The 27772-nt window shown below is 47.1% G+C and overlaps 1 protein-coding gene across 1 annotated transcript in view; it reads left to right on the top strand.

Annotated features, from left to right (window-relative positions):
- Window positions 1-765: 765 nt before the first annotated feature.
- Window positions 766-27772, top strand: part of farsa (phenylalanyl-tRNA synthetase subunit alpha) — a 47531-nt gene continuing 20524 nt past the window's right edge. Inside the window, exons 1-9 of the mRNA XM_055664157.1 lie at window positions 766-1065; window positions 5834-5971; window positions 7658-7756; window positions 9918-10036; window positions 15357-15449; window positions 17393-17521; window positions 20535-20650; window positions 22378-22462; window positions 24783-24882. Coding sequence (XP_055520132.1) covers window positions 916-1065; window positions 5834-5971; window positions 7658-7756; window positions 9918-10036; window positions 15357-15449; window positions 17393-17521; window positions 20535-20650; window positions 22378-22462; window positions 24783-24882 — 1029 coding nt within the window. The 5' untranslated portion in view covers window positions 766-915. The remainder of the gene's footprint in view (window positions 1066-5833; window positions 5972-7657; window positions 7757-9917; window positions 10037-15356; window positions 15450-17392; window positions 17522-20534; window positions 20651-22377; window positions 22463-24782; window positions 24883-27772) is intronic.

The raw sequence follows: 27772 nt of genomic DNA, 5'->3' as shown, positions 1-27772 counted from the left end.
ATGAAGTTTTGATGAAATTCAGCGAGCAAACGCTAAAATTTCCGATATTTTGGACCTTTAAATCTCCACGGCAAATGTCTGCTGTTCACTTCCGCTGTTTTTCCACCTTCAGTTCCCTCTTGTAATTACCTTACTTTCTATCTTTTATTTTGCCAGAAAATTTAGGTCGCTGTGCTTCACGGTCACCCCGACTAGCAGAGAAAATTTCAGCTCAAAAGTCGGCCGTTTTCCATGTTTTTAACGGGTGTGAAAGTGCGTGTTTCCCCATTCACTAACATGTGCCGAAGTGACATATGTCCTCCAGTTAAATTTTTCGGTCACGTGAGGGGGGATCTACGCTCATTTGACATTTGGTGAAATCACCCTATTGAATGGCGGTGCAGGCTCGAAGGGCCGAATGGCCTACTCCTGCACCTATTTTCTATGTACCTGGACCCCACTTGTTGTACAGTGTACTGATACACGATAAAGGGAATAATGTGAATAACGTTTAGTGCAAGGTACCAGTGGGGAACAGGTACAGGAATGTACCCCACGTGTATCTGTACCTCACTGCACCTGTACATGACAAATAGACTATCTATAAATATAAACGTCTGAAAGGTCCCGACCCCGAGCCATCGCCTCTCCCTGTGGTCCACAGACCCCGCGGGGTGACTCCAGCACTTTGTCTCCGACACATTTTCCACGACATTCTCGACCCTTCTTCCAGCAACTGAGGCGGCGTGGCCTCGCGTCACGTGACCAGGCCGAGCCCAACCAGTAATGCAATGTATTAAACGGCGTGGGGGATGTGAAAAGCCGAGAGTTGTGGTTGTCCTGGTGCCGCGGGGAGTGTAATTCTGTGGTGTTTTGTGTTTTATTTGTCGGTGTGCCCTGTGGCCGGGGGGGGAAGGTGAGGGGTGAGTGAGCAAGATGGCGGAGCGCGCGCTGCTGGAGACGCTGCTGCGGCGGCTGCAGGAGGCGGGAGATGGCGGCGCCGACAGCGCCCGTCTGGCCCACAGCCTGGACATCGACCACCAGGTGGTGGTGGGCGCCGTCAAGAGCCTGCAGACGCTGGGCGATGTGAGTGGGTCTGGGGAGAGGGGAGAGGGGAGAGGCGAGAGGCGAGAGGCGAGAGGCCGGCCACCGCCGCCGCCGCAGCAGCAGCTGTTGGTCTTCACCCCTCACCCCAAGGGTGGTGGTGGTCGTGGTGGGGCAGTAAAGGGGGTATGGTGGGTGGTGAGATAAAGGGGGGGGGGGTGTGGATGGAGGGGCAATGATGGGTGGTGGGTGGTAGGGAGGTAATGGGGGGGGGGGGGTGAGTGGAGGGGAGGTAAAAGGGGGTTTATTGGGGGTGTAGGGTGGTGTAGGAGGTAAAGGGGCGGAGAGTGTGATGGTAAAGTGGGGTTTAGGGTGGTGGGGGGGGTAAAGGGGGGGGGGTGATAGTGGAGGGGGAGGTAAATCTGGGTGGAGAGTGATGTGAGGGTGAAGAGGGGTATAGAATCATAGAAAATAGGTGCAGGAGTAGGCCATTCGGCCCTTTGAGCCTGCACCGCCATTCAATATGATCATGGCTGATCATTCAACTCGGTATCCTGTACCTGCCTTCTCTCCATACCGCCTGATCCCTTTAGCCACAAGGGCCACATCTAACTCCCTCTTAAATATAGCCAATGAACTGGCCTCAACTACCTTCTGTGGCAGATAATTCCACAGATTCACCACTCTCTGTGTGAAAAATGTTTTCCTCATCTCGGTCCTAAAAGATTTTCCCCTTATCCTTAAACTGTGATAGGGTGGTGGAGAAGGTAAAGGGGGGGGTGGGGTGGTATAGGGTGATTTCACGAAAGGTCACTGGAGCGTAGATCCGCACCCATGTGACCGAAAATCTGAAGTGGAGGACATGCTATACATCCGGTACATGTTAGTGAATGGGAAAACACGCACTTTCCCACCCGTTAAAAACATCGAAAACGGCCAGTTTTTGAGCTGCAATTTACTGTGCCAGTCGGGGTGACCGTGAGGCACAGCTCCCTAGTTTTTCAGTCCAAAAAAAAGATAGAAACTAAGGTAAATTAAAGAGGGAGCTGAAGGTGCCAATCCAGCGGAAGTGAACAGCGGACATTTGCAGTGGAGATTAAAAAGGTCAATAAAATATCGCGGCAAACGCGATTATTCCCGATATTTTGATCTTTAATCTCCACGGCAAATGCTGCATTTCGGCTAGATTTGCACCTTCAGTGAATTTACCTTAGTTTCTATCTTTTTTTTGGAAGCTGTGCCTCATGGTCACCCCGACTGGCACAGTAAATTGCAGCTCAAAAACTGGCCTATACGGGTGTGAAAGGGGCACTATGTACCGGTGCTGGGGTCAGAAGTGGGTGCGGATCTACGCTCCATGACCTTTCGGATCACCCTATAGGGGGCATGGGTGTGGTAAAGGGGGGGGGATAAAAGGGGGAAGGAAGGGTGGTGGGGGTTAAACGTGGGTTTTGGGTGGTAAGTAATTAGTAAGTACGCAATTGTTATTTATATAGCACTTTTAAATCAAAATCATGTTGAAGCCAAAGTGCTTTACAGCGAAAAAAAATTAGATTACCATACATCCATATAAAATAAAAAAGAAGAATAAAAGTCACAATACACGATAGGATTCAACATGAACGTTCCCCCCCCCCCCCCCAACAGCAGAATCAACGCTTTCCACTGTGAGGGAAGGCACCAAAAAGTCCAGTCCTCCTCCTCGTCCTAGTCCACCCGAGGTCGGCGCCTATTTGAGACCTCCACAGCCAGTCGCCGCAACGGTGGCCTGATGTTATATGTCTATAACATCGTGGTAAATGGTAAAGGGGTGTGGGGTGATAAAGGAGGTGTGGGTGGTGGGAGAATGAAGGGTGGTGAGGGCTTGGTGGGGATGTAGAGTGGACCGGTGTAGGTGGGGGTTGGGTGAGGTGGAGTTTGGCGTTTGTTGGGGGGGGTTGTGTGTGGTTTGGGGGAATGTGTAAAGGGTGAGCAGGGCATTGGTAGTGTGTTGTGGACTTTGGGTGTGAGTTGATGGGCTAGCGGGTTTGAAGCGGTGTTTGCGTTAGGGGTACTCAGATTGGATGGCACCCTGTGTCTAGACCCAAAGCGTCACCTGTTCCTTTTCTCCAGAGATGCTGTCTGACCCAAAGATAGACACAAAAGGCTGGAGTAACTCTGCGGGACCGGCAGCATCTCTGGAGAGAAGGAATGGGTGACGTTTCGGGTCGAGGCCCTTCTTCAGACTGAAAGTCACTGGAAATGCAACATCTGCAAGTTTGCGGATGACACGAAGCTGGGGGGCAGTGTTAGCTGTGAGGAGGATGCTAGGAGGCTGCAAGGTGACTTGGATAGGCTGGGTGAGTGGGCAAATGCATGGCAGATGCAGTATAATGTGGATAAATGTGAGGTTATCCACTTTGGTGGCAAAAACAGGAAAGTAGACTATTATCTGAATGGTGGCCGATTAGGAAAGGGGGAGATGCAACGAGACCTGGGTGTCATGGCACACCAGTCATTAAAAGTAGGCATGCAGGTGCAGCAGGCAGTGAAGAAGGCGAATGGTATGTTAGCAGTCATAGCAAAAGGATTTGAGTATAGGAGCAGGGAGGTTCTACTGCAGTTGTGCAGGGTCTTGGTGAGACCACACCTGGAGTATTACGTACAGTTTTGGTCTCCTAATCTGAGGAAAGACATTCTTGCCATAGAGGGAGTACAGAGAAGGTTCACCAGACTGATTCCTGGGATGTCAGGACTTTCATATGAAGAAAGACTGGATAGACTCGGTTTGTACTCGCTAGATCTTAGAAGATTGAGGGGGGATCTTATAGAAACTTACAAAATTCTTAAGGGGTTGGACAGGCTAGATGCAGGAAGATTGTTCCTGATGTTGGGGAAGTCCAGAACAAGGGGTCACAGTTTAAGGATAAGGGGGAAATCTTTTAGGACCGAGATGAGGAAAACTTTTTTCACACAGAGAGTGGTGAATCTCTGGAATTCTCTGCCGCAGAAGGTAGTTGAGGCCAGTTCATTGGCTATATTTAAGAGGGAGTTAGATGTGGCCCTTGTGGCTAAAGGGATCAGGGGGTATGGAGAGAAGGCAGTTACAGGATACTGAGTTGGACGATCAGCCATGATCATATTGAAGGATCATATTGAATGATCATATCGAAGAGCCGAATGGCCTACTCCTGTACCTATTTTCTTTGTTTCTATGAAAGGGAAAGGAGAGATATAGACGATGATGTAGAGAGATATAGAACGATGAATGAAAGATGTGCAAATAAGTAATGATGATAAAGGAAATTGGCCATTGTTTGCTGTTTGTTTGGTGTGAACGAGAAGCTGATACGACTTGGGCGGGGGAGGGATGGAGAGAGACGGAAGGCAGGGTTACTTGAAGCTGTAAGCTGCCCAAGTGAAATATAAGATGCTATTTGCATTTGGCCTCACGCAAACAATGGAGGAGGCCGAGGACAGAAAGGTCAGTGTGGGAATGGGAGGGGGAGTTCAAGTGTTCAGCAGAGAATATTTAGTTTAGTTAAGGGATCCAGGCCCTTTGGCACAACAAGTCAGTGCCGACCTGTGATCCCCGCACACTAACACTATTCTACATGCACACTAGGGACAAATTTAAAGCCAATTAACCTACAAACCTGTACGTCTTTGGACTATGAGAAGAAACTCATAGCACCCGGGAAAACCCAACGCGGATCACAGGGTGAACTTATAAACTGTACAGACAGCACCCGTAGTCAGGATTGAACCCAGGTCTCTGTCACTATCAAGAGTCAAGAGTCAAGAGTCAATTTAATTGTCATTTGGACCCCTGGAGGTCCAAACGAAATGCCGTTTCTGCAGCCATACAGTACACACAAATAGACCCCAGACACAACATAATTACATTTAACATAAACATCCATCACATAGCTGTGATGGAAGGCAAAATAAACTTAAACTTATCTCTCCACTGCACTCTCCCCCCCCCGATGTCAGAGTCAAAGTCATAGCCCCCGGCTGGCGATGGCGATTGTCCCGCGGCCATTAAAGCCACGCCGGGTGGTGCGAGGTCGCACACCGGGTCTTGGTGTTAGAGCCCCCGGTGTGCGCTCGTAAAGTCCCGCAGCCGTTCCAGCCGCGCGGGGCAATGGTGCTAGGCCCCGCTCCAGGAGCTCTTCGACCCCGCAACTCGGGCGGGAGAAGTCGCCGTTGCAGAGCCCCGAAAAGCGGTCTCTCTCCAGGGAGCCGCGGGCTCCCGGCGCCGTCGTCCACAGACCCGCAGCAGCAGCCTCCGACTCTCCGGTAGCAGCAGCAGCGGCAGCAGCAGCAGCAGTATCAGGCAGTAACTCCACTGTTGTGCCACCGTGCTGCCCCCTCAGCCTCAGCACATTCATGCAGAAACTGCAAGATATAGCAGGTTAACCTGTTGGTTGGATTTAAAAACAAGGATGGAAGTTACTAACTCCAGATATTTTCTACCATCAATTAAAGTAAACCTTCATGAATGGGGATGATGGGTAAATGTGATGGTGTGAGTTAGTATACAGATCTGCATGACCTTGGCTTTACATAAAATAGCACGAGGAAATCCAGCCAGGAATTTGGAGCAATAAATTGCTGGAGTTGCTCAGTCGGTCAGGCAGCACCTCTGGCGACATTTTGGGTTGGGCCCACAAAAGTATTGATAGGTGAAGGTGTAAGATGTGCCTGGTGGTTGAAATACTTTGCAGGCTGACATTTTGCAGTTGTAAGATGCTCCTTCAGAACACTGGTGCTGGACTGATTATTGATGCTTTAACTATGTTGGATGCTCTTGCTTGTTCCCCTGCAGATAATTGAAGCTGAGCAGCGATCCTACAAACATTGGGAACTGACCGAAGAAGGGAAGGACATTGTGGGGAAAGGCAGCCATGAAGCCCGAGTCTTTGATGCCATTCCACCAAATGGAATTACTCAGAGTGAACTAATGGTGAGCATGTTATCCTGGTTTCTGCACGTCTTGGCCTGCCGTGTGTAACATCAGACTCGCCCCTTGTGTCATTTAGGATGTGTATCCAAGAAAGGGCGGCACGGAGGCGCAGCAGTAGAGTTGCAGCCTTACCCAGGTCTGGTCCTTACTGCGGGTGCTGTCTGCGGAGTTTGTACCTTCTCCCCGTGACCGCGTGCGTTTTCTCCGGGTGCTCCAGTTTCCTCCCACACTCGGGGGATATGGGGAGAAGGCAGGAACGGGGTACTGATTGGGGATGATCAGCCATGATCACATTGAATGGCGGTGCTGGCTCGAGGGGCCGAATGGCCTACTCCTGCACCTATTGTCTATTGTCTAAAGACGTGCAGGTTTGTTGGTTAATTGGCTTTGGCAAAAATTGTAAATTGTCCCCAGTGTGCAGGATAGTGCTCGTGTATGGGGATCGCTGGTTGGTGCACACACACTTGGTGGGCCAGAGGGCCTGTTTCCATGCTGTATCTCTAAACCAGGTTTCAGCAACTTACGGCCCACGGGCCAAGTCCGAAATCATCCGGCCCGCAAGTGGTTTTTTTTTTCAATTTGTTTTTGCGACCTGTGAACTGCAGCCATCTCTGGGGCACGCAGGTGACCTGGGAACTGCAGCCAGTCCCAGGGCAGGCATCCTGGACGCTGCAACCAGTCCCGGGGCAAGCGGCCTGGGCTCTACAGCTAGTTCTGGGGCACGCAGGAGACATGGGAACTGCAGCTAGTCCCGGAGCACACAGGAGACATGGGAACTCCAGCTAGACCTGGGGACGAGAGGGATCTGGGAACTGCAGAAAACTAATTGAAAAACACATGAAAACTAATGAGAAAAACACCACTAGTTAGTATATATTATTAGGATGTATTATTACTAATTTATGTATTATTATGTATTATTACTAATTTAGTATGTATTATTACCTCTATTTATTAACTATGGCGATAGATGTGGCCCGCCATCCGCTCACAGACATGGGTCCTGGCCCCTATGCAGAACAAGGTTGCCGACCAAGGTGGTCTCCTAATCTGAGGAAAGACATACTTGCCATAGAGGGAGTACAGAGAAGGTTCACCAGACTGATTCCTGGGATGGCAGGACTTTCATATGAAGAAACACTGGATAGACTCGGCTTGTACACGCTAGAATTTAGAAGATTGAGGGGGGATCTTATAGAAACTTACAAAATTCTTAAGGGGTTGGACAGGCTAGATGCAGGAAGATTATTCCCGACGTTGGGGAAGTCCAGAACTAGGGGTCACAGTTTAAGGATAAGAGGGAAGTCTTTGGACCGAGATGAGAAAATCATTTTTTACACAGAGAGTGGAGAATCTGTGGAACTCTCTGCCACAGAAGGTAGTTGAGGCCAGTTCATTGGCTATATTTAAGAGGGAGTTTGATGTGGCCCTTGTGGCTAAAGGGATCAGGGGGTATGGAGAGAAGGCAGGGATGGGATTGTGAGTTGGATGATCAGCCATGATCATATTGAATGGCGGTGCAGGCTCGAAGGGCCGAATGGCCTACTCCTGCACCTATTTTCTATGTTTCTATAACCCCTGCTCTAAACTAAAGTAAACTAATCTACAGCAAATGCATTTTCAGTAGGGTGGTGTACAAAGTGTTAAGCTCTGCTTCCATGATAATTTTTTCCTCCTTTTGCGCAGAAACTCCCAAGTGGAAAAGTGGGATTCAGCAAGGCCATGTCTAATAAATGGATCCGCATTGACAAGACTGCTGAGGGGGGACCTCGGGCCTACAAGGCTGTAAGTGGACACCAAACTTCCACCTTGTGTGTGCTGTCACTTCTGGGAATATTTTGTTTAGAAACGGGATTCCAATTCAGGCAACACATGGTCCCGAGAGGCATGGAAATATTTCTGGTTGTCTACCAAACAATGAATTGCACTGCAATTTCTATCCCCAACCTAACTATGATAACTTTCAAATGCTGATTAACTGCTTTGTGCTTCCATCGATCCCTGTTCTGTTTCTCTTTGCCCCAAATTCAGCTTTTCTTCCATTATGTACAGAGTTTTGTCTTGGACTAGTTCAAGTCGAATGAAGTTAAGTTTATTATCACTTGCACAAGTGACAGTATTTTTGTCTACATTGGGTAGCTCTGGGATGACTGGATTTCAATATGAACAGACATTATCCAGAGCCTAAGATAAGATAAGATAAGATACAAATTTATTGTCATTTGGACCCCTTGAGGTCCAAAACGAAATGCCGTTTCTGCAGCCATACATACAAACACATAGACCCAAGACCCAACATAATTTACATAAACATCCATCTCATCGCTGTGATGGAAGGCCAAATACACTTATTTCTCCACTGCCCTCTCTCCCCCCCCCCCCCCCGATGTCAGAGTCAAAGTCAAAGCCCCCGGCTGGCGACGGCGATTGTCCCGCGGCCATTAAAGCCACGCCGGGTGGTGCGAGGTCGCACACCGGGTCTTGGTGTTAGAGCCCCCGGTGTGCGCTCGCAAAGTCCCGCGGCCATTCCCAGCCGCGCGGGGCGGTGATGTTAGGCCCCGCTCCGGGAGCTCTTCAACCCCGCAACTCGGGCGGGGGAAGTCGCCGTTGCGAGAGCCCTGAAAAGCGGTCTCCCTTCAGGGAGCCGCGGGCTCCCGGTGCCGCCGTCCACAGACCTGTCGTTGGGGCCTCCGACTCTCCGGTCGGGCCGCAGCAGCAGCAGCAGCAGCAGCAGCGCTCCTCCACCGCTCCACCCGCTCCGGACTCGGCCAGCCCCGCGACGGCGACGGTGAGTTGTAGCACCAGAGTCCCCGGCTTCTTCCTGTTGTAGGCCGCTCCTCGTTGCGGCCCCAACGACAACGGAAACCCGACGAGAAAAGGTCGGGTCTCCAGTGCAGGGAGAGATTTAAAAAAGTTTCCCCACCCCCACCCCCCACACACACACCCCAACAAAAAATAACAAAAACTACATTAAAACACAGACAGAAAATAAAAAAACGCGGACAGACTGCAGAGGCCGCTGCTGGCCAGAGCCGTGCCGCCCACCGGAAGCCTGGGTGGGATGTTGTACCAACTCTGGTGAATCTTGAGTTTTCCCAGCAGGTGGCTTAATAATGAGCTTGGCAACATTTGTCCACTTGACTGGGGAGGTGGAGTGAGTGGCAAGTAAGATGCACACTAGGAAGTGAGAGCTTTTCCCTCAGACCCACTGCACAGAGAAGCAAAATTTGGATAACATAGAATCTTGAATGGGTCGAAGATAGACACAAAATGCTGGAATAACTCATCGGAACAGACAGCACCTCTAGAGAGGAAAGGCTGACATTTTGGGTTGAGATCCTTCTACAGAATGGGTCAATCAACATAGTTTGAAAGTACAAAATCAATAGGGCTCTCCGAGCCACAATCGATCCATGATTACCTCTGCCAGAGTTTACTATCCCATACTGTCTGCCAGTTCTCCATATTTACTTTCTAAATAACATTTCGATTCAATTAAATTCAATAATTGCACATGACCATTAATCTATTTTCACTACAGCTGTTGAATTTGGAGATACAACATAGAAACAGACCCTTCGGCCGACTGAGACCACACTGACCATCCCTGTTCATCCTCGGTCGAAGTTATCCCACTTTCTCATTCACTCCCTGCACACTAGGCAATTTACAGAGGCCAATTAATGTACAAACCCGAGGGTCTTTGGGATGTGGGAGAATACTCAGATATCTGAGGTCAGGATCGATCCTGGGTCTCTGGCTATATCTGCTGCAGCGCCATGTCGACCTTACTCAGTGGCTTTTCAAAAATGCTAATTGCCCTGCTGTTGCCTTTTTTGTTTTACTGATGCTGTGGCACAGGAAATATAAAATAATAGATTTGAATAACCAAACTTGTTCTCATCTAAAGAACAATGCTCATATGTAACTGGCCTTTCCCTGACAGATGGATAGTATTGACGATTCGGTCAAAGCCAAGCTGCTGCTGATCCAGCAAGGTAAGGACAACGCCTTGGAAGACAAGGAAAAAAATGAACTGAAAAAGAGGAAGCTGCTGAGTGAAGTGTAAGTCTTCCAAACATTTTCTCTCCTTCACCAAAGTACAAACCGCTGGGGGAACTTGATGGGTCCAAATCATGAGGGGAATAGATAATAATAATAATAATACATTTTATTTATGGGCGCCTTTCAAGAGTCTCAAGGACACCTTACAAAAGTTTAGCCGGTAGAGGAAAAACATGTAAGGGGAATGAAATAAATAGTAGAGACATGACTAGTACACAAAGTAAATACAGAATTCAATACAAAACACATATAGGAGTACAAGCACAGTAATGAGGAAAGATCGGAGAGGCTAGAGAAGATGCAAAGTGCTGGAATAACTCAGTGGGTCAGGCAACATCAGCGAACGTCAATAGAAGATTTGATTTTTTTTTTCGCCTTCCATCACAGTGATGAATGTGGAGGAGTCACTGTGGTGGATGTTTATGTTAAAATGTATTTTGTGTGTTCCGTTAATTTTTATTCGATTTGGCAAATGAAATTCCTCGTATGTTGCAAAACACACTTGGTTATTAATAAAGTATTATTGTGATTGTGATGGTATTTCTAGTTGGGACCCTTCCATTAGGGGGCGCCGTCCTGTGTGGTATGGCTGCCCAGCCTGCAGCTGTCTGTTTTTCATCTTTTTTCTTATTTTTAATTAGTTGAGTGTTTTGTTTTTAGGAGTTCTAGCCTTTTGATGTGGGGGTGGGGTGGGGGAAGGGGGAAACTGCTTTCTAGGGTCTCCTAACTGGTCGGAGAGGCAGCTTTTCTCCGGGCTCCAGCGGGCCTGGAGCCGTGTTTCTTGTCGGGGGCCGCCCTGTACCTCGGCTTCAGCGGCGGCACAGCGCTGGAGCGCTATCGCGGAGCGGAGCGGGCGATGCCTTGCCCGGGTCGCCATGCTGGAGCTCCAGTGAGCTGAAGTCTGCCGAGAAAAACATCGCGGAGTTGCGTGTCTGTGGAGCGGCGGCGCTGAACTTAAACATCGCGGAGCCTGGAATCTCTCACCGAGATCGGCAGTTGTGGAGCTCCATCCAGCGCTGCCTTGTTGGCTTCGGAAGCCGCGGCCTCCAGTACGGAAGCGGCCGTTCCAGGTGTCCCAAGCCGCTGTGAGCATTCTCCCGACGCCGGAGCTACATCGCCTGGCGAGAACGGCCTGGAACATCGGGCTTCTGTAGAGGCGACTGTGGAGGCCTCAATAGGCCTGACTATGGGTGAACTGGGGATGGGGACTGGACTTTGTGCCTTCCCCCACAGGGGGAACCATTGTGGGGGGATGTTTTTATGTTTATTGTTAAATCTCTTTAATGTTATGTCTAATCTTTATCTGTGTGCTGCATGGCAAGACAAATTTCACTACACCATTTGGTGTACGTGACAATAAACGTCCTTTGTCCTTGTCCTTTGTCATGGTGAGTGAAGTCTGAAGTAGGGTTCCGACCCAAAGCGTTATCCAAAATGTTCTCTGAAGATGCTGCTTGACCCGATGAATTACTCCAGCACTTTGTGTTGTCTTTTGTAAACCAGCTTCTGCAGTTCCTTGTTTCTACTGGAGAGGCTAGATCGGTCCTCTCTGGAGTACAGGAGCTTAGCAGAACACGGATGAGGTGTATAAAAATATGTACAGATAGGGCAAACCTGCAGGAATCTTTTCCACATTTCAGAGGTAGATAAAGCTAGAAGGTGCAGATTTATGGTGAGGGGAAAGAGATTTAGAGAGGGGTCTGATTAGGATTGTTTTCACCCAGAGGGTAATGAGTACACGGAATGCAATGTTAAATAAAGTGGTGGAAACAGTCACTGACAGTATTAAGAGCCTAACTGAGCAGTTGAATCACCAAGGTGACAGGCCAAGTACTGAGAAATGACATTATATGCATGGGTGCCCATTTTTGGACCTGGATATGGTGGCTGAATGATCCTTTTACTTGAAATGCATCCGTGTTTTTAGTTTAGTTTAGAGAAACAGCGAGGAAACGGGCCCTTTGGCCCGCCAAGTCCGCGCCACAAGGCAATCCCCGCTTACTAAAATGTTACAATTTTAACCAAGCCAATTAACCTACAAATCTGTATGTTTTTGGAGTGTGGGAAGAAACCGGAGCACCCGGAGAAAACCCACGCGGTTACAGGAAGACTTTTGTCTGCACCTGCTGAGTTTCTCCAGCTCTTTTGTCCCATAGATGCTGCTGCATCCACTGAGTTTCTCCAGCACTTTTGTCTACCTTCGATTTTCCAGCATATGCAGTATGCAACAGAAGGCTTCTGATTGAGTCCGAGCCTGTGGACGGTGTGAGGCCGGTAACGGCTCCTGACTCGTCCGGATGGAGTCTTCTTGGAGTCTGGTTGCTTGTGAATGAATGGAGCCCAAAGCGGGTGGTAAACTCCATCTAAGGCTAAGGCATGATAGAGTGTCATAGCGGCAGAGTTGCTGCCTTACTATGGCAGAAACCTGGGTCGATCCTGACCACGGGTGCTGGCTGTACGGAGTTTTTTATGTTTGTGACCACGTGGGTTTCCTCTGGGTGTTCCAGTTTCCTCCCACGCTCCAAAGACGTACAAGTTTGTAGATTAATTTGCTTCTGTAAAATTGTAATTTGTCTAGTGTGTAGGATAGTGTTAATGTGCGGGGTGATCGTCGCGGACTCGGTGAGCTGATGAGGGTGTTCCACGCTGTTTCTCTAAAGCCTAAAGCAGACACAACAACCTAAAACGAGAGAGGAACAAGAGACCAGGATTTAAATGTACAGCTATCTGAAAGGCTTGTCGGTCACTGCCTGAATATTCCTCTTTTTCAAATTAATTTCCATCTTTTTAATGCAATACTGAGAATTTTTTTTATCATGGTTTCATCACCGTCTAGACTGTCTTCCCATAACCGTAACTAACCCACAGACAACCCCCCCCCCCCCCAATCTCCCTACTTCTTTCCCCTTACCTTGTGGGTCCAGTGCCTCTCCTGTATTCACAACCATTTCTCCCCTTCCCCCTCCCCTGCCATCCATATTCCTACCACAGGCTTCACAGTTCACACCTCTTCTATCCTTGTCTTCTCATCTCTGGACTTTGTTTACCCTCTGCCTACCAACCCCATCACCTGTATCCACCTTTTACTCTCCAGACCTTGTCCTGCCCCTCCTTTCTTCCAGCTTTGTTTCTCTCTTCCCACTCTATCATAATTATTCTGAAGAGGGGTCCCGACCTGAAACATTGTCTATCTATGTTCTCCAGAGATGCTGCCTGACCTGCTGCATTTTTCAAGCATATTGTGTCTTTTTTTGGCAACCAACATCTGCAGTTCCTTGTCTCTGCATTATCTTACCCATACTTTTTTTAAATCTCTTAGATAATTGCCATTCTGAGCTTGTTGACTTTGGGGATATTTGTGTGTTGCATGAGGAATATTTAAAACAGTTCTCGCATGATCAAAGCTTTTTGACATGATAAATGAGTTTTGCATGATAGAACTACCTTATAATGTTTCAATTACAGACTCATGAGACCACTCATGCACAAAGAAGCTATGAATCAAGCAGAATAATAACTTAGTAATTTATAGAGCCAATGACAACTAGTCTCTCAACCCCTAAATCATTCAGATGCTCCAATTTCCTCCCACATCGGTGGCACAGCGATAGAGTTGCTGCCCTTACAGCGCCAGAGACCCGAATTCAATCCCGACTACGGGTGCTGTCTGTACGGAGTTTGTACGTTCTCCCCGTGGCCGCGTGGGTTTTCTCCGAGATCTTCGGTTTCCTCCCACGCTCCAAAGACGTGCAGGTTTATAGGTTAATAGGCTTGGTATAAATGTAAAATTGTCCCTAGTGTGTGTAGGATTGTGTTAATGTGTGGGGATCGCTGGTCAGTGTGGACTTGGTGGGCCGAAGGGCCTGATTCAGCGCTGTAAAACCAAACTAAACTATCCCAGAGTCATGCGAGTTTGCAGGTTAATTGACCTCTTTTAAATCGCCCCTAATGTATTAAGAGTGGACGCGAAAGTGGGATAACATAGAACTAGTGTGAACGGGAGATCGATAGTCAGCATGGACTGGGTGGTCAGAAGGGCCTTTTTCCTCGCTGTTTCTCCAAACTAAAGTAAATAGGAACGTTGAAATGCCAGTCACACGGGTTGGTTTTGGCTTTGGTGTTGGTTTATTAATGAATTCAGATAATGCTACTCATTATTATGGACCTCCTAATAACAGATTTTGGTTCTAGCAGATGGAGTGTACCCACTGTAATCAAACAGCACTGTCTCTCTAAGAATACACTGGTAGTTACACTGCAGAGGCCATTGAAACTGACAAGCCATTGCTTCGATTGAACTTAACTCTATGAAACAGTGTTTATTTAGTACTTAGTACTAATATTTACTACTTTTAGTTTACAGTAACAAAAATACATTTTTAGCGGTTAAAGATAAGTTTGTACATTTAGCTAGTTAGGTAATAATAATAATGGATGGGATTTATATAGCGCCTTTCTAGATACTCAAGGTAGGGTCTTTGGAAGGAGAAACGGAGTTAACGTTTAAGGTCAATATCCTTTCACCCTGTCCGGGCGGGAAGTTGGTCGTGAGAATCTCATTTGGAATGGAAGAAGATTTCCTCACCCTGCCACACCGCCACCCCAACACCCCAGACCTCCCATCCTGCTCTCAATCCCTGAATGTAGGAATCAGCGGTGGGGCAGCGGTTATTGCCATTCCACAGCTGCACTGGACAAGATGGCTTCTTAGGCCACTGAGCTCTGTGTGGTGAGGGAGTTCATACCATTCTGCTTGGAATTTCCATCAGCACTTTAAGAAACTTCCATCATCGGATTTTCTGCTCATTGCCACATTGTTAAAGGGAATTTTATGTGAATAAATATGTTTAGTTTAGAGAAACAGCTTAGAAATGGACCCTTTGGCCCACGGAGTCCAAGCCAACCATCCATCGCTCACCTGTTCACACCAGTTCCACGTTATCCAACTTTCTCATCCACTCCCTACACATTAATGACAATTTGCAGAGGCTAATTAACCTACATACCCGCATGGCTTTGGGATGTGGTAGGAAATCGGAGGAAAAAGACATGGTCTTGGGGAGAATGCAAAATCTACACATACAGCACCCTAGGTTAGAATCTAACCCAGGTCTCATCAGTGTAACTACAAGCTGTTACACCACTGATGTTAAGAAACTAGTTTGATTGCTTTTAAAACATCTTTCAAGTCATGAACGTGAGGTAGAAATGTAAGTCCTGTCTCTTTTCTCTTTTTTTTGTTTCTTTGAGTTTGTCTCTTGTTCTGTGGGAATTCATGCACACGTCAATGCTTTAACTGTGTCACTCCACTTTTTTGTAGGACTTTGAAGACCTACTGGATTACTAAAGGAAGTTCATTCAGCACCACGGTGGTGAAACAGGACACTGACCTCACCCCTGAGATGATTGCCAAGTAAGATTTCAGAACTGTCAACTAAGCCGCCTCGCTTCTCCGTGACCATCCCAAATTAAGCAATCTTACGAAAGACAGTACAGATCAAAGAAAAGTAGTGGTTCGGTTTCTTGTGACGGGAATGTAGCACAGACCTGCACAGCTCGATGCTGCCATTGCGTTGAGCATGGGGTCATGCTGTGCCATAGTGCAGCATGGCGACTGATCTGGGGTAATTCAGCTGGTCAGGCAGTATCCCTAGAGAACATGGATAGGTGACATTTTGGGGGGCGTGTGGGGGGAACTCTTCTTCAGGATGATGCTTGACCTGCCGAATTACTGCAGCACTTTGTCTTTTTTTCTAAGCTAGCATCTGCAGTTCCCTGTTTTGTAATTTTGTCGGTGCCAGATGATGGCAGCCGAGGTGAGGTCTGCTATATGATTTTACCGAAGGGAGACACAAAATGCTGGAATAACTCAGCGAGGCAGGCAGCATCTCTGGAGAGTAGGAATGGGTGACGTTTCGGTGAAGTCTGAAGAAGGGTCTCGACCCGAAACGTCACCCATTCCTTCTCTCCAGAGATGCTGCCTGCCCCGCTGAGTTACTCCGGCATTTTGTGTCTACCCTCGAATTAAACCAGCATCTGCTGTTCTTTCAACACATATGATTTTACCGGGTAGTATGGAAAACAAAGCATTTCACTGTAGGTTACACAAAAAAGCTGGAGAAACTCAGCGGGTGCAGCAGCATCTATGGAGCGAAGGAAATGGGCAACGTTTCAGGCCGAAACCCTTCTTCTGAACCCAGCATTTCACTGTACCTAGGTACATGTGGCAATAATGTATCATTCATCATTGTTTCCACATTTTGGCTACTGATCAACTTCTACTTATCGAGTCCACACACAAAATTAGAAGTTGTTCAGCAAGAGCAGAACACACTTCTCGACATCTGCATACAATGGTGTCTGTCTTGTCGCTTCTTGTGCGTGGTGGTGGAAAGATTGGTGGAAACAGGGCCGCGATCGACGTGAACGCACTTTCCTTGACCCCACTGAGTGACAAAACTCGCACTTGGCAAATACCGCACCCTTAGTTTGAAGAGTTTCTTTTTCACTTTCGTTTTCTGTCACTTCTTTTGTCCTGAAATAGAACATAGAACAGAACAGCACAAGAACAAGTCCTTCAGCCCACAATGTCCCTGCCAAACATGTTGTCAAGTTAAATCAAGTTAAAGTTAAGCCCTCCTTAACCACCTCCAGTTTAAATTCCATTTGGAATATTTTGGAGGACCAAGAAACTAAGAACTAATCTCCTCTGCCTGCAAGTGATCCATCTCCCTCCATTCCCTGCCTATCCACTCATGCCTATCCTAAAGTCTGTGAAAAGTCACTATCGTATCTGCCTCCTCCACCACCCCTGGCATGTGTTCCAGGCACCCTGTAACTGAGAGCTTGCCTCGCATGTCTCCTATAAACTTCCCCCTCTGACCTTAAAACAATGCCCTCTAGTCTTTAACATTTCCACCCTGGGGAAAAAGGTTCTGATTCTCTAACCTATATATGCCTCTCATAATTTTAAATACTTCTACCAGTTCCTCACTCAGCCTCCGCATTGTAGAGAAAACAATCTAAGTTTTTAATCCAAATAAATCAGGCACGTCCACTTGATAGGTTTTCTGTGGGTTTATGTTACTAAAAGTATTGACCATTCAGCCTTGTTGGAAACGACTTCATATTGGAGAGGCAGACACGAGCATGTCAGTGAATGATTGCAGTGACTTTTCCCAAATGGGCACAGAGTGTTATTTTTTGGGGCAGTGGTAGAGTTGCAGCCTTGCAGCGCCAGAGACCCGGGTTCGATCCATAAGCAAAATGAGCTGCTTTCCTTGGTCGTGACTCGTAACGATCGCTGAAAGCAGTGCTGAGATCATAAAGCTTCATCTGTGTAAACTCTGTCCACAGCGGCTCATGGCAAGAGAGGAAGTTCAAGCCATACAACTTTGATGCCCTGGGCATCATTCCAGAGTGTGGACACCTCCACCCCTTGATGAAAGTTCGAACTGAATTCCGACAGATATTTCTGGAAATGGGGTAAGTTTTGAGCTGAATGCATCACAAGGCCACCAAATAATTTTGCTGATAATTAAGATCAATTTAACTAAGAAAAGAGTGGGTGCTTATGGTCGGTTGTAATGATGGCAGATGTGCAAACAGAAGGTGTTCCTTTGGCCCACCTGCCCATGTGGAAGTTGTCCCTCAGTTCTGTTATAGCCTTACAATCTTTTTATCTTTAAAGTATTTAGTGTCTTCTGGATCAATCCAACGTGTTGTTTTAAAGAGAAAATTCTCCTGATATCCATTTGTCTCTTTTGACCATCATCTTAAATTTGTTTCCTTGAGTTAGCGACCATTTTGGAAATGGAAACTGATAGGGGTAATAGGGGTAAGGGCTACATGGTGGTGTAGCAGTAGAGCTACTGCCTTACAGCGCCACCTACCCTGGTTCGATCCTGGCTACGGGTGCTTGTTTGTACAGAGTTGTACGTTTCCCCATGACCTGCGTGAGTTTTCCCTGAATTCTTCGGTTTCCTCCCACACTAAAGACGTACGGGTTTGTTGGTTAAATACTTTGCTTTAAATGTGAATTTGTCCCTTGTCAGTGTGGACTCGGTGCGCCCAAGGGCCAGTTTCTATGCTGTATCACTAAACTAAACTAAACTGAAAACACTTTATAATTCATCACTGTGTCCTCAGATCTTGGAAAAGCACCTTAAAGTGTGGTGCTCAAAATTTGCCACATAAATCAAGATGGTGCCTCACCATTTACTGTTATTTGCCGTTATTATGGTCATCCAAGTAAGATTGTTTAATGTTTGTTTCAGAATGCTTCAATCTGCAATAACTGAACATTCATTTCAGTTCTCTTAATTTTTAAGAAAGTTATGGGCTTTTGACTGTCCTCGATCACAGCTTTTGTGTTGGCAATGGAAAAGCAATAGAGAACAAGATGCTAATTTCCGAGTATGAAAATGGCCATAACATTTTTAATACTGAAGATATGAAAGTGAATTAGGTGTCAATTAAAACTTCTTTTTATGCTTTATCTGATGGGATAAATTGCAGACTTGATTTTTTAAATCTCAAAATTTTGTAACATTGCTAGTATGTGTCTCTTAATGAAGCCGGGGATCCCATATGCCTTTATTTTCAATCAACATCGTTTGCAATATGTGCTGATACCTTTAAATGTTTACGCATGTGCACCTGATGTCCCTGCATCTCTATCAATGGATTTCCACAGGCTGGAACCATCACTGTGCACATTGGAATGACTGTTTCTGTGGTTTCCACAAATCCCTTCAGATATCTGGTATATGTTTCACTCCCCCATCTTTACAACATAATAGATTACATCTTTGTCCCAATCTGCCCAGGATTCTAATTATGACATTAAAGTAGGAGGTATCCTAAACAGTCAAGATAGTTGTCAAAAATTACAACAGGATCTTGATCAGCTGAACAAGTGTGCTCAGTGCGCTTAATAATAATAATAAATACTTTATTGATCCCCTCAGGGAAATTCAGATGTCCAGAAGCCCCCAACCAACAAACCCACAGATTCAAAACGAATGCAGACAGAAAATACATAGACTACACTGTGGACACTACCTGAGAGCAATAAATACTTGAAAAGACCAATAATTAACAATTAAAAATTAAAAATTGCAAGAATGCATCCCCCTACAGCCTAGCGGTCCGAATTATAAAATCTAATGGCTACAGGGGTGAAGGATCTCCTGAACCGCTCCGTTCTACAGGGCAGGGAGAGGAGCCGATTGGTGTTCCGAGTGCTCTTTTGACTCTCCAGAATTACATGGAGGGGATGCCGGGGGTTTTTCAGGATGTCCTGCACCTTGTGCCTCATACGCCTCTCAAGCACATCCATCCATCCCAGAGTCTACTCTCCCCTCCAGCACTGAGCTAGCTCGTTTAACCAGTTTGACCAGCTTCTTAGGTACACAAAATTGCTGGAGAAACTCAGCAGGTGCAACAGCATCTATGGAGCGAAGGAAATAAACGACGTTTCGGGCCGAAACCCTTCTTCAGACTGTTTTTTTCACTAATACTGTTGCCCCAGCAGACAACAGCGTAGAAAATAACACTTGCAACCACAGTGTTGTAAAACATGTGCAGCATATCACTACACACATTGAAGGATTTGAGCCTTCTGAGGAAAAAGAGTCTGCTCTGGCCTTTTTTGTAGAGGGAAGTCAAATCGGGGAAGGGCCTTCACCGTGAATGGCAAGGACCTGTGGAGTGTTGTAGAGTAGAGGGATGTAGGGGTGCAGATACATAGTTCCTGGAAAGTAACAGGTAGGCACAGGTGTCCCTGGGAGCCCCGCGCATGGAGGTGGGAGTGTCCCTGTGGGCAGCGCGGGCCCGTTCCACTGAACAACCATGGCGCTGACGACCAGAACGAAGACGTGCCCTGGAAGGTCCAACTCCCCCACAGGCCTCCCGGGGACTGCGGTGAAGCCGGGCTGCGAGGCCTGTCTGGGCCGAAGGAGCTTTAGTGGCGGCGGCAACGCGGGCCTCGGTGGCGGTGGGGCCTTGCGGTCGATGAGCGTGAGGGAGGAGGGGAAGACAAAGAGGCCCAGCGTGGGGGGAACAGCCTTGAGGGATGGTGGTAGTACAAAGGGGGACCCAGTGTGGTGGAGGGGGGGGGTAGTTTGGAATCCTCTGACCAGGGGATAAAAGGCCTGTCCCACTTGGGCGTCATTTGCCCGTCATTACGCAACATCGTTTACGTGTCACGACACACGACGCGCGCATGGTGAGCATTACGCAGATATATACATTGAGGAATTCAAAGTTTTTGACTCCACCAATGATGAAGACAGATTTGTGTGTCCTTGTCCTTCCTGTTCCAGATATTCATTGCATTATGTTAGTGCACCCCCTTAGTTTATTAGAAAATACAAATTTTACGGCAATGGTCTGTATGTTTATTAAAATATCACGCCTGATGACTTAATACTGTTTTAAAAAAAAAAAAATTCTTGTCGGCCATGGAGAGACTTATCAATTTTTTTCCAATCTCTAGTTTCACAGAGATGCCCACCAATAACTTCATTGAGAGTTCGTTTTGGAACTTTGACTCGCTCTTCCAACCTCAGCAGCACCCTGCCCGAGATCAACATGACACTTTCTTCCTGTCTGGTAGGAATCAATGATACTTTATTGTCACATGTACCCAGATACAGTGAGATGCTCTGTTTTGTGTACAACCATTTAAATCATACAGCAGACCTCACCGAGGCGGTACACAAGAGTCGCCATGTTTCTGGTGCTGACAACGTTACAGTTCATTGAACAATCCTATCTTCTGCTCGCAGATCCCTCCTTTATCCTCGGTGCCACCCCCCCACCCCGCCTTGTCCTGCTACGTTTTCTGAGCCCAGCCACATCCCACCTTTGATCTCGGCGTCCCCCACCCCTCCCCGGTCAGGTCCCCCCTCGAAATAAGCGCCATCCCGCTGAATCCCCGCATCGATCTTAACGCCTCCCAGCTGGGTCCCCCCCACGTTGTTGGTGGCCCCCCCACCAGGTCCCCCACCTTCGTTTTCAGCTCGCCCCCCATCTGCCGGGTCCCCCTTCCTTCTTTCACTGACTCCTTTCTCTGGTTCAGTGGAAACGGGAGATTGAATGCTGCAACAATTTAAAGCATCGTCTTATGGGAGCTATGATGTCGCAATGCGGCGAGCTGATTTATTCATGGATGTTGCTCACCAGAAAGTGTGTGTGTGTGTGTGTGTGGAGTGGCCACAGAGTTCAGCTCAATAGAGATGTCCAGCCCAATCCAATATCTTGTTGAATTACAGAGGCTTCACTCTTCCCCACAGGGTGGGTGAGCCCCACTAGCCTGACCCAACTGCACAGTCCATGAGCAGAGCTGCCAAGTGGTACGGATTTTCCGTAATTTGTACGGAAATGCGATAAGAATACGATATACGGATTTGCATTGTAAAATACGGATTTTTTAAAAATCGGCCCGACTTCCTGTTTCATCTCGCTGCTTAAAAAATGCCAGGATATAAAAAGTCATACTGTAACTCTAAAAATTATAGCAGATTAAATCTATTTCCACAGATTTCCACCCCTGGCCTCGGTATTAAATTGAACACTGGAGGTCAGAGCGCTGGCCAAACACAGCAGGTGGGACTAGTGTAGATGAGGCAACTTGGCGGCGTGGGCTGTTTTCCATGCTGTTTGACTGGGATTGAGGTGAATTGGACAGCACACTCAGTTATGGTAGGACCATTGAGAAGCCTGATAGCGGAGGGGAAGAAGCTGTTATCGAGTCTGATAGTGTGCAGTTTCAAACTTGTCTGTAACCCTAGATTTTTGCGTTTTGTGTACCAACATTCCTTCGACTGACAAGTAGATTTGGTTCATCTTGTGATGACAAAATGGCTCTATGCTTATTTAACAGTGACTGCATGCCAAGGTCAATCCATGTGGAGTAAGTTGTGAACTGTCAGACATGCAATCATATACGAAGCATAGATCTTTTTTAAGCCAATCTTCAAATACAGTAACTTGAGTGCGCTGGAATTCTTTGCCACAGGCCGTTATTGAGTATTTTTAAAGCGCAGTTGACAGATTCTTGATTAGTACGGGTGTCAGGGGGTATGGGGAGAAGGCAGGAGAATAGGGCTGAGAGGGAGACAAATAGATCAGCCTTTATTGAATGGCGGAGTAGACGTGATGGGCTGATTGGCCTAATTCTGCTGTGATTTAGTGGAATGACAATTGCTGCATCCAGACAGGAAGCATCACATTGTTTCCCCCATGATTTTTTAGTGAGAACATTAATGACAAATTTTCTTTTTGAAGGATTGCGTGAATGTTCTGTTTTTCTTTTCCTCTTCCTTCCTCCCTCCCAGACCCGGCTGTTGCTACCGAATTTCCAATGGAATATCTTAAAAGAGTAAAAATGGTCCACTCGGTGGGAGGATATGGATCCCAAGGGTGAGTGTAATTACTTGTGATGCTGCATGTTTTCTGTGTCTTCATTGTTGCATGTCTTGGACTTCACAAATGATTGAGCAGGTAATATTATTCATGTGCAGTTAACATAACGGCAAGCCGTCACTTGAGATATGGAGCAATAATATGAGGGAGTTTGACATTATCTACAAACGACAGGGAGCTGAGAATATCTGATCTTTACCTTTTTTCAGTTTGTGGTTTGTTGCGTGGATTGCGGCGTTTCCTCTATTGCAACATTGAAACTTGCCGATGAGGGGATCTTTCCACTAATGGGAGAGTCTAGGACCAAAGGCCACAGCCTCAGAATAAAAGGACATACTTTTAGAAAGGAGATGAGGGACTAGTCCCTCTCACCAGGGACTAACTCTACAGAACGTTTTTCCTTCCATTATTTATTATGTAAAAGAATATGTGTGTTATGATTGTGTTTATAATTTGTTTGGTTGTTTTGTTGTTTGTCTTTTGCACAAAAGTCCGCGAGCATTGCCACTTTCATTTCACTGCATATCTCGTATGTGTATGTGACAAATAAACTTGACTTGACTTGACTTGAGGAGGAATTTCTTTAGTCAGACGGTGGTGAATCTAGAATTCTTTGCCACAGGCAGCTGTGGAGGCCGTTATTGAGTATTTTTAAAGCACAGTTGACAGATTCTTGATTAGTACGGATGTCAGGGGGTAATGGGAGAATGGGATTGAGAGGGAAAAAGATAGATCATCCTTTATTGAATGGCGGAGTAGACTTGATGGGCTGAGTAGCGTAAAGGCCCTGTCCCACTTTCCCGAGTTACAAATTCTCCCGCGTTTTCCCCTTGATTCAAACTCAGAGAATGTCCGTAGGCGTCCGTAGATATATTCGTAGCAGCTCGTAATGCCAGCCGTAGGTACACGGGGCATCAGGTAAGTCGGGACGTTTTTTCAGCATGTTGAGAAATGTCCACGAGTAAATAAAATAGCCCCGAGTACCTACGGCGGGCATCTCCGAGTTTGAATCAAGGGGAAAACTTGGGAGATTTTGTGAGTAACTCGGGAAAGTGGGACAGGGCCTATATTCTGCTCCGATAACATGTGCTTTTGAACATTGATTAAGTTCAAGAGCACTTCATTGCCTGTGCGGTGATGTGCAAGATTCTGAAAAAAATAGTTGTTCAATGAGCATCGGTGGAGAGTGTTGTTTTATGTTTGAGGGAACATAATCAACGAGAGCCAGTTTCCCCTCACAGATAGATATGAAGCATTGGGCGTTCATAAGTTCTAGGAGGGGAATTAGACCACCATCAAGTCTACTGCACCTTTCAATCATGGGTGATCTATCTTTCCCTCTCAACCCTATTCTCCTACCTTTGCCCCATAACCCCTGACGCCATTACTAATCAAGAATCTGTCAATCTCTGCCTTAAAAATATCAATTGACAACCTCCACAACCATCTGTGGCAATGATTTCCTCAGATTTCTCAGAACTTCTTTCCTCATCTCCTTTCTAAAGGTATGCCCTTTTAGTCTGAGGCTATGGCCTTTGGTCCGCGACTCTCCCAAGAATGGAAACATCCTCGCAACATTCACTCTATCCAGGCTTTTCACTACTTGGTAAATTTCCTCATCCTTCTGAACTCCAGGCAATACAGGCCCAGTGCCCTCAAACCTAATCATTCCTGGAATCATTCTCGTAAACATTCCTCTGGACCCAGCAGCATTTCTGGTGTTTGTCTCGGATTTAAAACAAACTTGAGTTTCTCAAAGTCAAAGTCAATTTTATTCGTCACATGCACCCGAAGTTTGGGCGGGAAAGAAAAGTGCAACTTTTATTTGAGATTTTGCTAGAGTGTATTCCCTGGAATGTGCGCGTTATAGGGTCTCAGCAGTTGGATGTCTAGCACTGCTGGTGAATGCAGCTTAAAGAGGCCTCTCGTTTAGATGATATTTGGATCATCTGAGGAAGTTATTGATGAGAGAAGTTGGGAAATGAAAAGAGTATTGTGAATGACTGGATTCTTTGCAAAAGTTCAGATTTGGGGAAATTACCACATGCAACATTGCACTCTTTATATCTAAGTTAGATAAAAATGCTGGAGAAACTCAGCGGGTGAGGCAGCATCTATGGAGTGAAGGAATAGGTGACGTTTCGGGTCGAGACCCGAAACGTCACCTATTCCTTCACTCCATAGATGCTGCCTGTCCCGCTGAGTTTCTTAAGCATTTTTATCTACCTTTGATTTTTCCAGCATCTGCAGTTCTCTCTTAAACAACTATTTATATCCACGTGCTCTGGTAATGTTTAGTGTTTGTGTGTGTATTCAGGTACAAATACGATTGGAAAATTGAAGAAGCGCAAAAGAATCTTCTGCGAACACACACAACGGCAGTCAGTGCACGGATGCTGTACAAACTGGCCCAACAGGTGAGATGATTCTTATCCGTTGACAACTAGTAAAAGTTCCAATCCCATGAAAAAGTGACTGCTCTTCACAGACAAGTCCTCTTGTGTGTACAGATTGCAGCAGTAATCTGGATGAAAATCTGTATTTTCCTGCCCTTCTACTTAGGGTGTTACAGTATTAGTGTTTCTCACTGTAAATTCAGCACAATTCTAGGGCAGCGCAGTGGTAGAGCTGAGTTCAATCTTGTCTACGGGTGCTGTCTGTACAGAGTTGTACGTTCTCCCCGTGACCATGTGGGATTTCCCAGAGTGCTACAAAGACGTACTTTGTAGGTTACTTGGCTTCAGTAAAAATTGTAAATTGTTCCTTGTGTGTAGGATAGTGCTATTGGATGGGGTGTTCGCTGGTCGGCATGGACTCGGTGAGTGATATAGACGGTGATGTAGAGAGATATGGAACAAATGAATGAAAGATATGCAAAAAAGTAACGATGATACAGGAAACAGCTCATTGTTAGCTGTGTGTATTTACGTATATCATGGTATATGGACACACTGATCTGTTTTGTAGTCAATGCCTACTATGTTCTGTTGTGCTGAAGCAAAGCAAGACCTTTCTTGCCGTATCCCCCGTCTCCGTGTCCGTCTGCGCTGAGGCCTATCGCGGAGCTGGCGGCCTCCAACTGCGACCGACCTCGAGGCTGCGGAGGCAGAGCCAGAAATTACCAACACGAGGCTGGCCGACTTCGGGGCTGTGGTTGCGGGGCGACCCAACTTCCGACCCGACTTTGGAGCCTCGGAGTCTCGGCCACGCGCCAGTGGACGACATCATCAGGACCTCGCAGGTCACAGGTGGTGACCTGTTTTCCGGAGCTCCTGCAACTACAGCTGCGTCCGCTGGACTGGAGGGCAGCAGCTTCGGCAGCTTCGAACGCCCCGGGCCGCGGAGTTTGAACCGGCCCGTTTGCGGTGCACAGATTCAGCCGCGGGACTTACTTACATCACCCGGCGGGGTCACAACATCGGAGGCTTGGATTGCCTCAGCGCAGAGGGAGAACAAGGAGGGAAGAGACAATGACTTTGGGACTTTAAACTGTGTTGAGTGTTTGTTATTTATTCTATGTTATGACTGCAGGCTAAACCATTTTGTTGCACTGAAAAGTGCAATGACAATAAATTGAATCAAATCCAATCCAATTCCATTGTCCCGCCAGGGACACATGACAATAAACTCTCTTGACTCTTGTCTTGACTCTTGACTCTGTTAGGTGAGAACGAATGCAGGCTATAATACTATGATACTGTTCTCTATCTCCTTCCTGTAGTCTGTCTTGCCATTGTTCATTATCTGGCCCACCACAGTGGTGTCATGTGCAAACCTGTAGATAGTTAGAGCAGACACAGTGAGTGCAGGAGGGGACCGATTGCATTCTTGCGGGGCACTGGTATTTAGAATTTTGAGGAGGATGTGGTCTCACCTATCCTTACTGATAGTCGTTTATGGGTCAGAATGTTGCAGAGGTGGGTGCTGACTCCAACATCCAGGAGCTGGGAGATGAGTTTGGGTGGGATTATGGAATTATAGTCAATAAATAGATGTCCGTGTTGCTTAGACGTTCCGGAGGTGAGCTTGGGGCCATGGAGATGGTGTCTGCTGTGCACCTGTTGTGACACTAGACAAACTGGTGGAGCAAAGCTGGCAGGGAGGCTGGAGTTAATGTGCGTCACGCACCAGTCTCTCAAAACACTTTGTGATGATGGTTTTCAGAGCCACTAGATGGCAGTTATTAAAGCATGCTACCTGCCATTTCTTTGTCACCAGCATGATAGTGGTCTCCTTGAAGCAGCACCTCATAATGGAGTAATGAGATCTTTGAATACCTCTGCAAGTTGAACCGCAAAGGCAGTGGCGTAGCGTGGGGGGGGCCAGTGGGGCGGTTGCCCCGGGCGCTAAATTTTTAGGGGCGCAAAAAAATTGTTGAATAAATTTGTTAAATAAAATTAAGAGGCCCGGGGAGCCGTTGGAGCGAGGAGGGGTTACCTGGAGCTGTGAGTATAAAAACAGCGCGGGCCAGGCCGCCGCTGCCACCGCCCCAGCTCCGAGTTCTGGTCGCCGCTGCCGCTGCCCCAGCCGCCGCTTCCTCTGCCCCCGCATCTGCCCCCTCTGCCCCCTATGCCCTGCCCTGCCCCCGCCCCGCCCGCCTCTGCCCCCCCCGCCCCCCCCCCCTCCCCCCCCGCTAATGAGGAGGCGCAAAACTTTAAACTGCCCCGGGCCCTCAAAACCCACCCTACGCCACTGCGCAAAGGTTTCGAGGACACTAAGGTGCCATCTTAGCACGTTTCCATATAGAAGAGGACTTTTAGATTAAGGGAGGTTAAAACAGATTAAAATGGGTGGAGTTGCTGCTTCACAGTGCCAGAGACCCAGGTTCGATCCTGACTACGGGTGCTGACTGTACATAGTTTGGCTGTGACCGTGTGGGTTTATCCTGGGTGTTCTGGTTTCCTCCCACACTACAAAGACGTGCAGATTTGGAGGTTATTTGGCTTTGGTAAAATTGTAAAAAGACCCCAGTGTGTGTAGGGCAGTGTTAGTGTACGGGGATTGCTGGTTGGCGTAGACTCAGCTTGGACTCTGCGGGCCTGATTCTGTGCGGCATCTAAAGTCTAAAGTCTAAAAGTAAAGGTTGAGAAGGTTGGCTAATACTCGAGAATGGTAAAAATGAGAGGTGATCTAATTAAAATGTGAGATTGTGAGGGGATGGGCAGGTGGATACTCTGAGCATGTTGTGTCTATGATGTCAGCATACAGACCGTTACAGCCTCTCACTAAAGGAACGTTTGTAATATTACCAAATCAGTAAGAAATTTAAGTAACTTCCACCTTGGCGAAACACTAATATTTTGCTTG

The sequence above is a fragment of the Leucoraja erinacea genome, chromosome 39 (assembly GCF_028641065.1).
Source record: "Leucoraja erinacea ecotype New England chromosome 39, Leri_hhj_1, whole genome shotgun sequence".
In the NCBI taxonomy this organism is placed as follows: Eukaryota; Metazoa; Chordata; class Chondrichthyes; order Rajiformes; family Rajidae; genus Leucoraja; species Leucoraja erinaceus.
The sequence above is the reverse complement of the archived record's forward strand: the minus strand, read 5'-3'. Positions and strand labels throughout refer to the sequence as shown.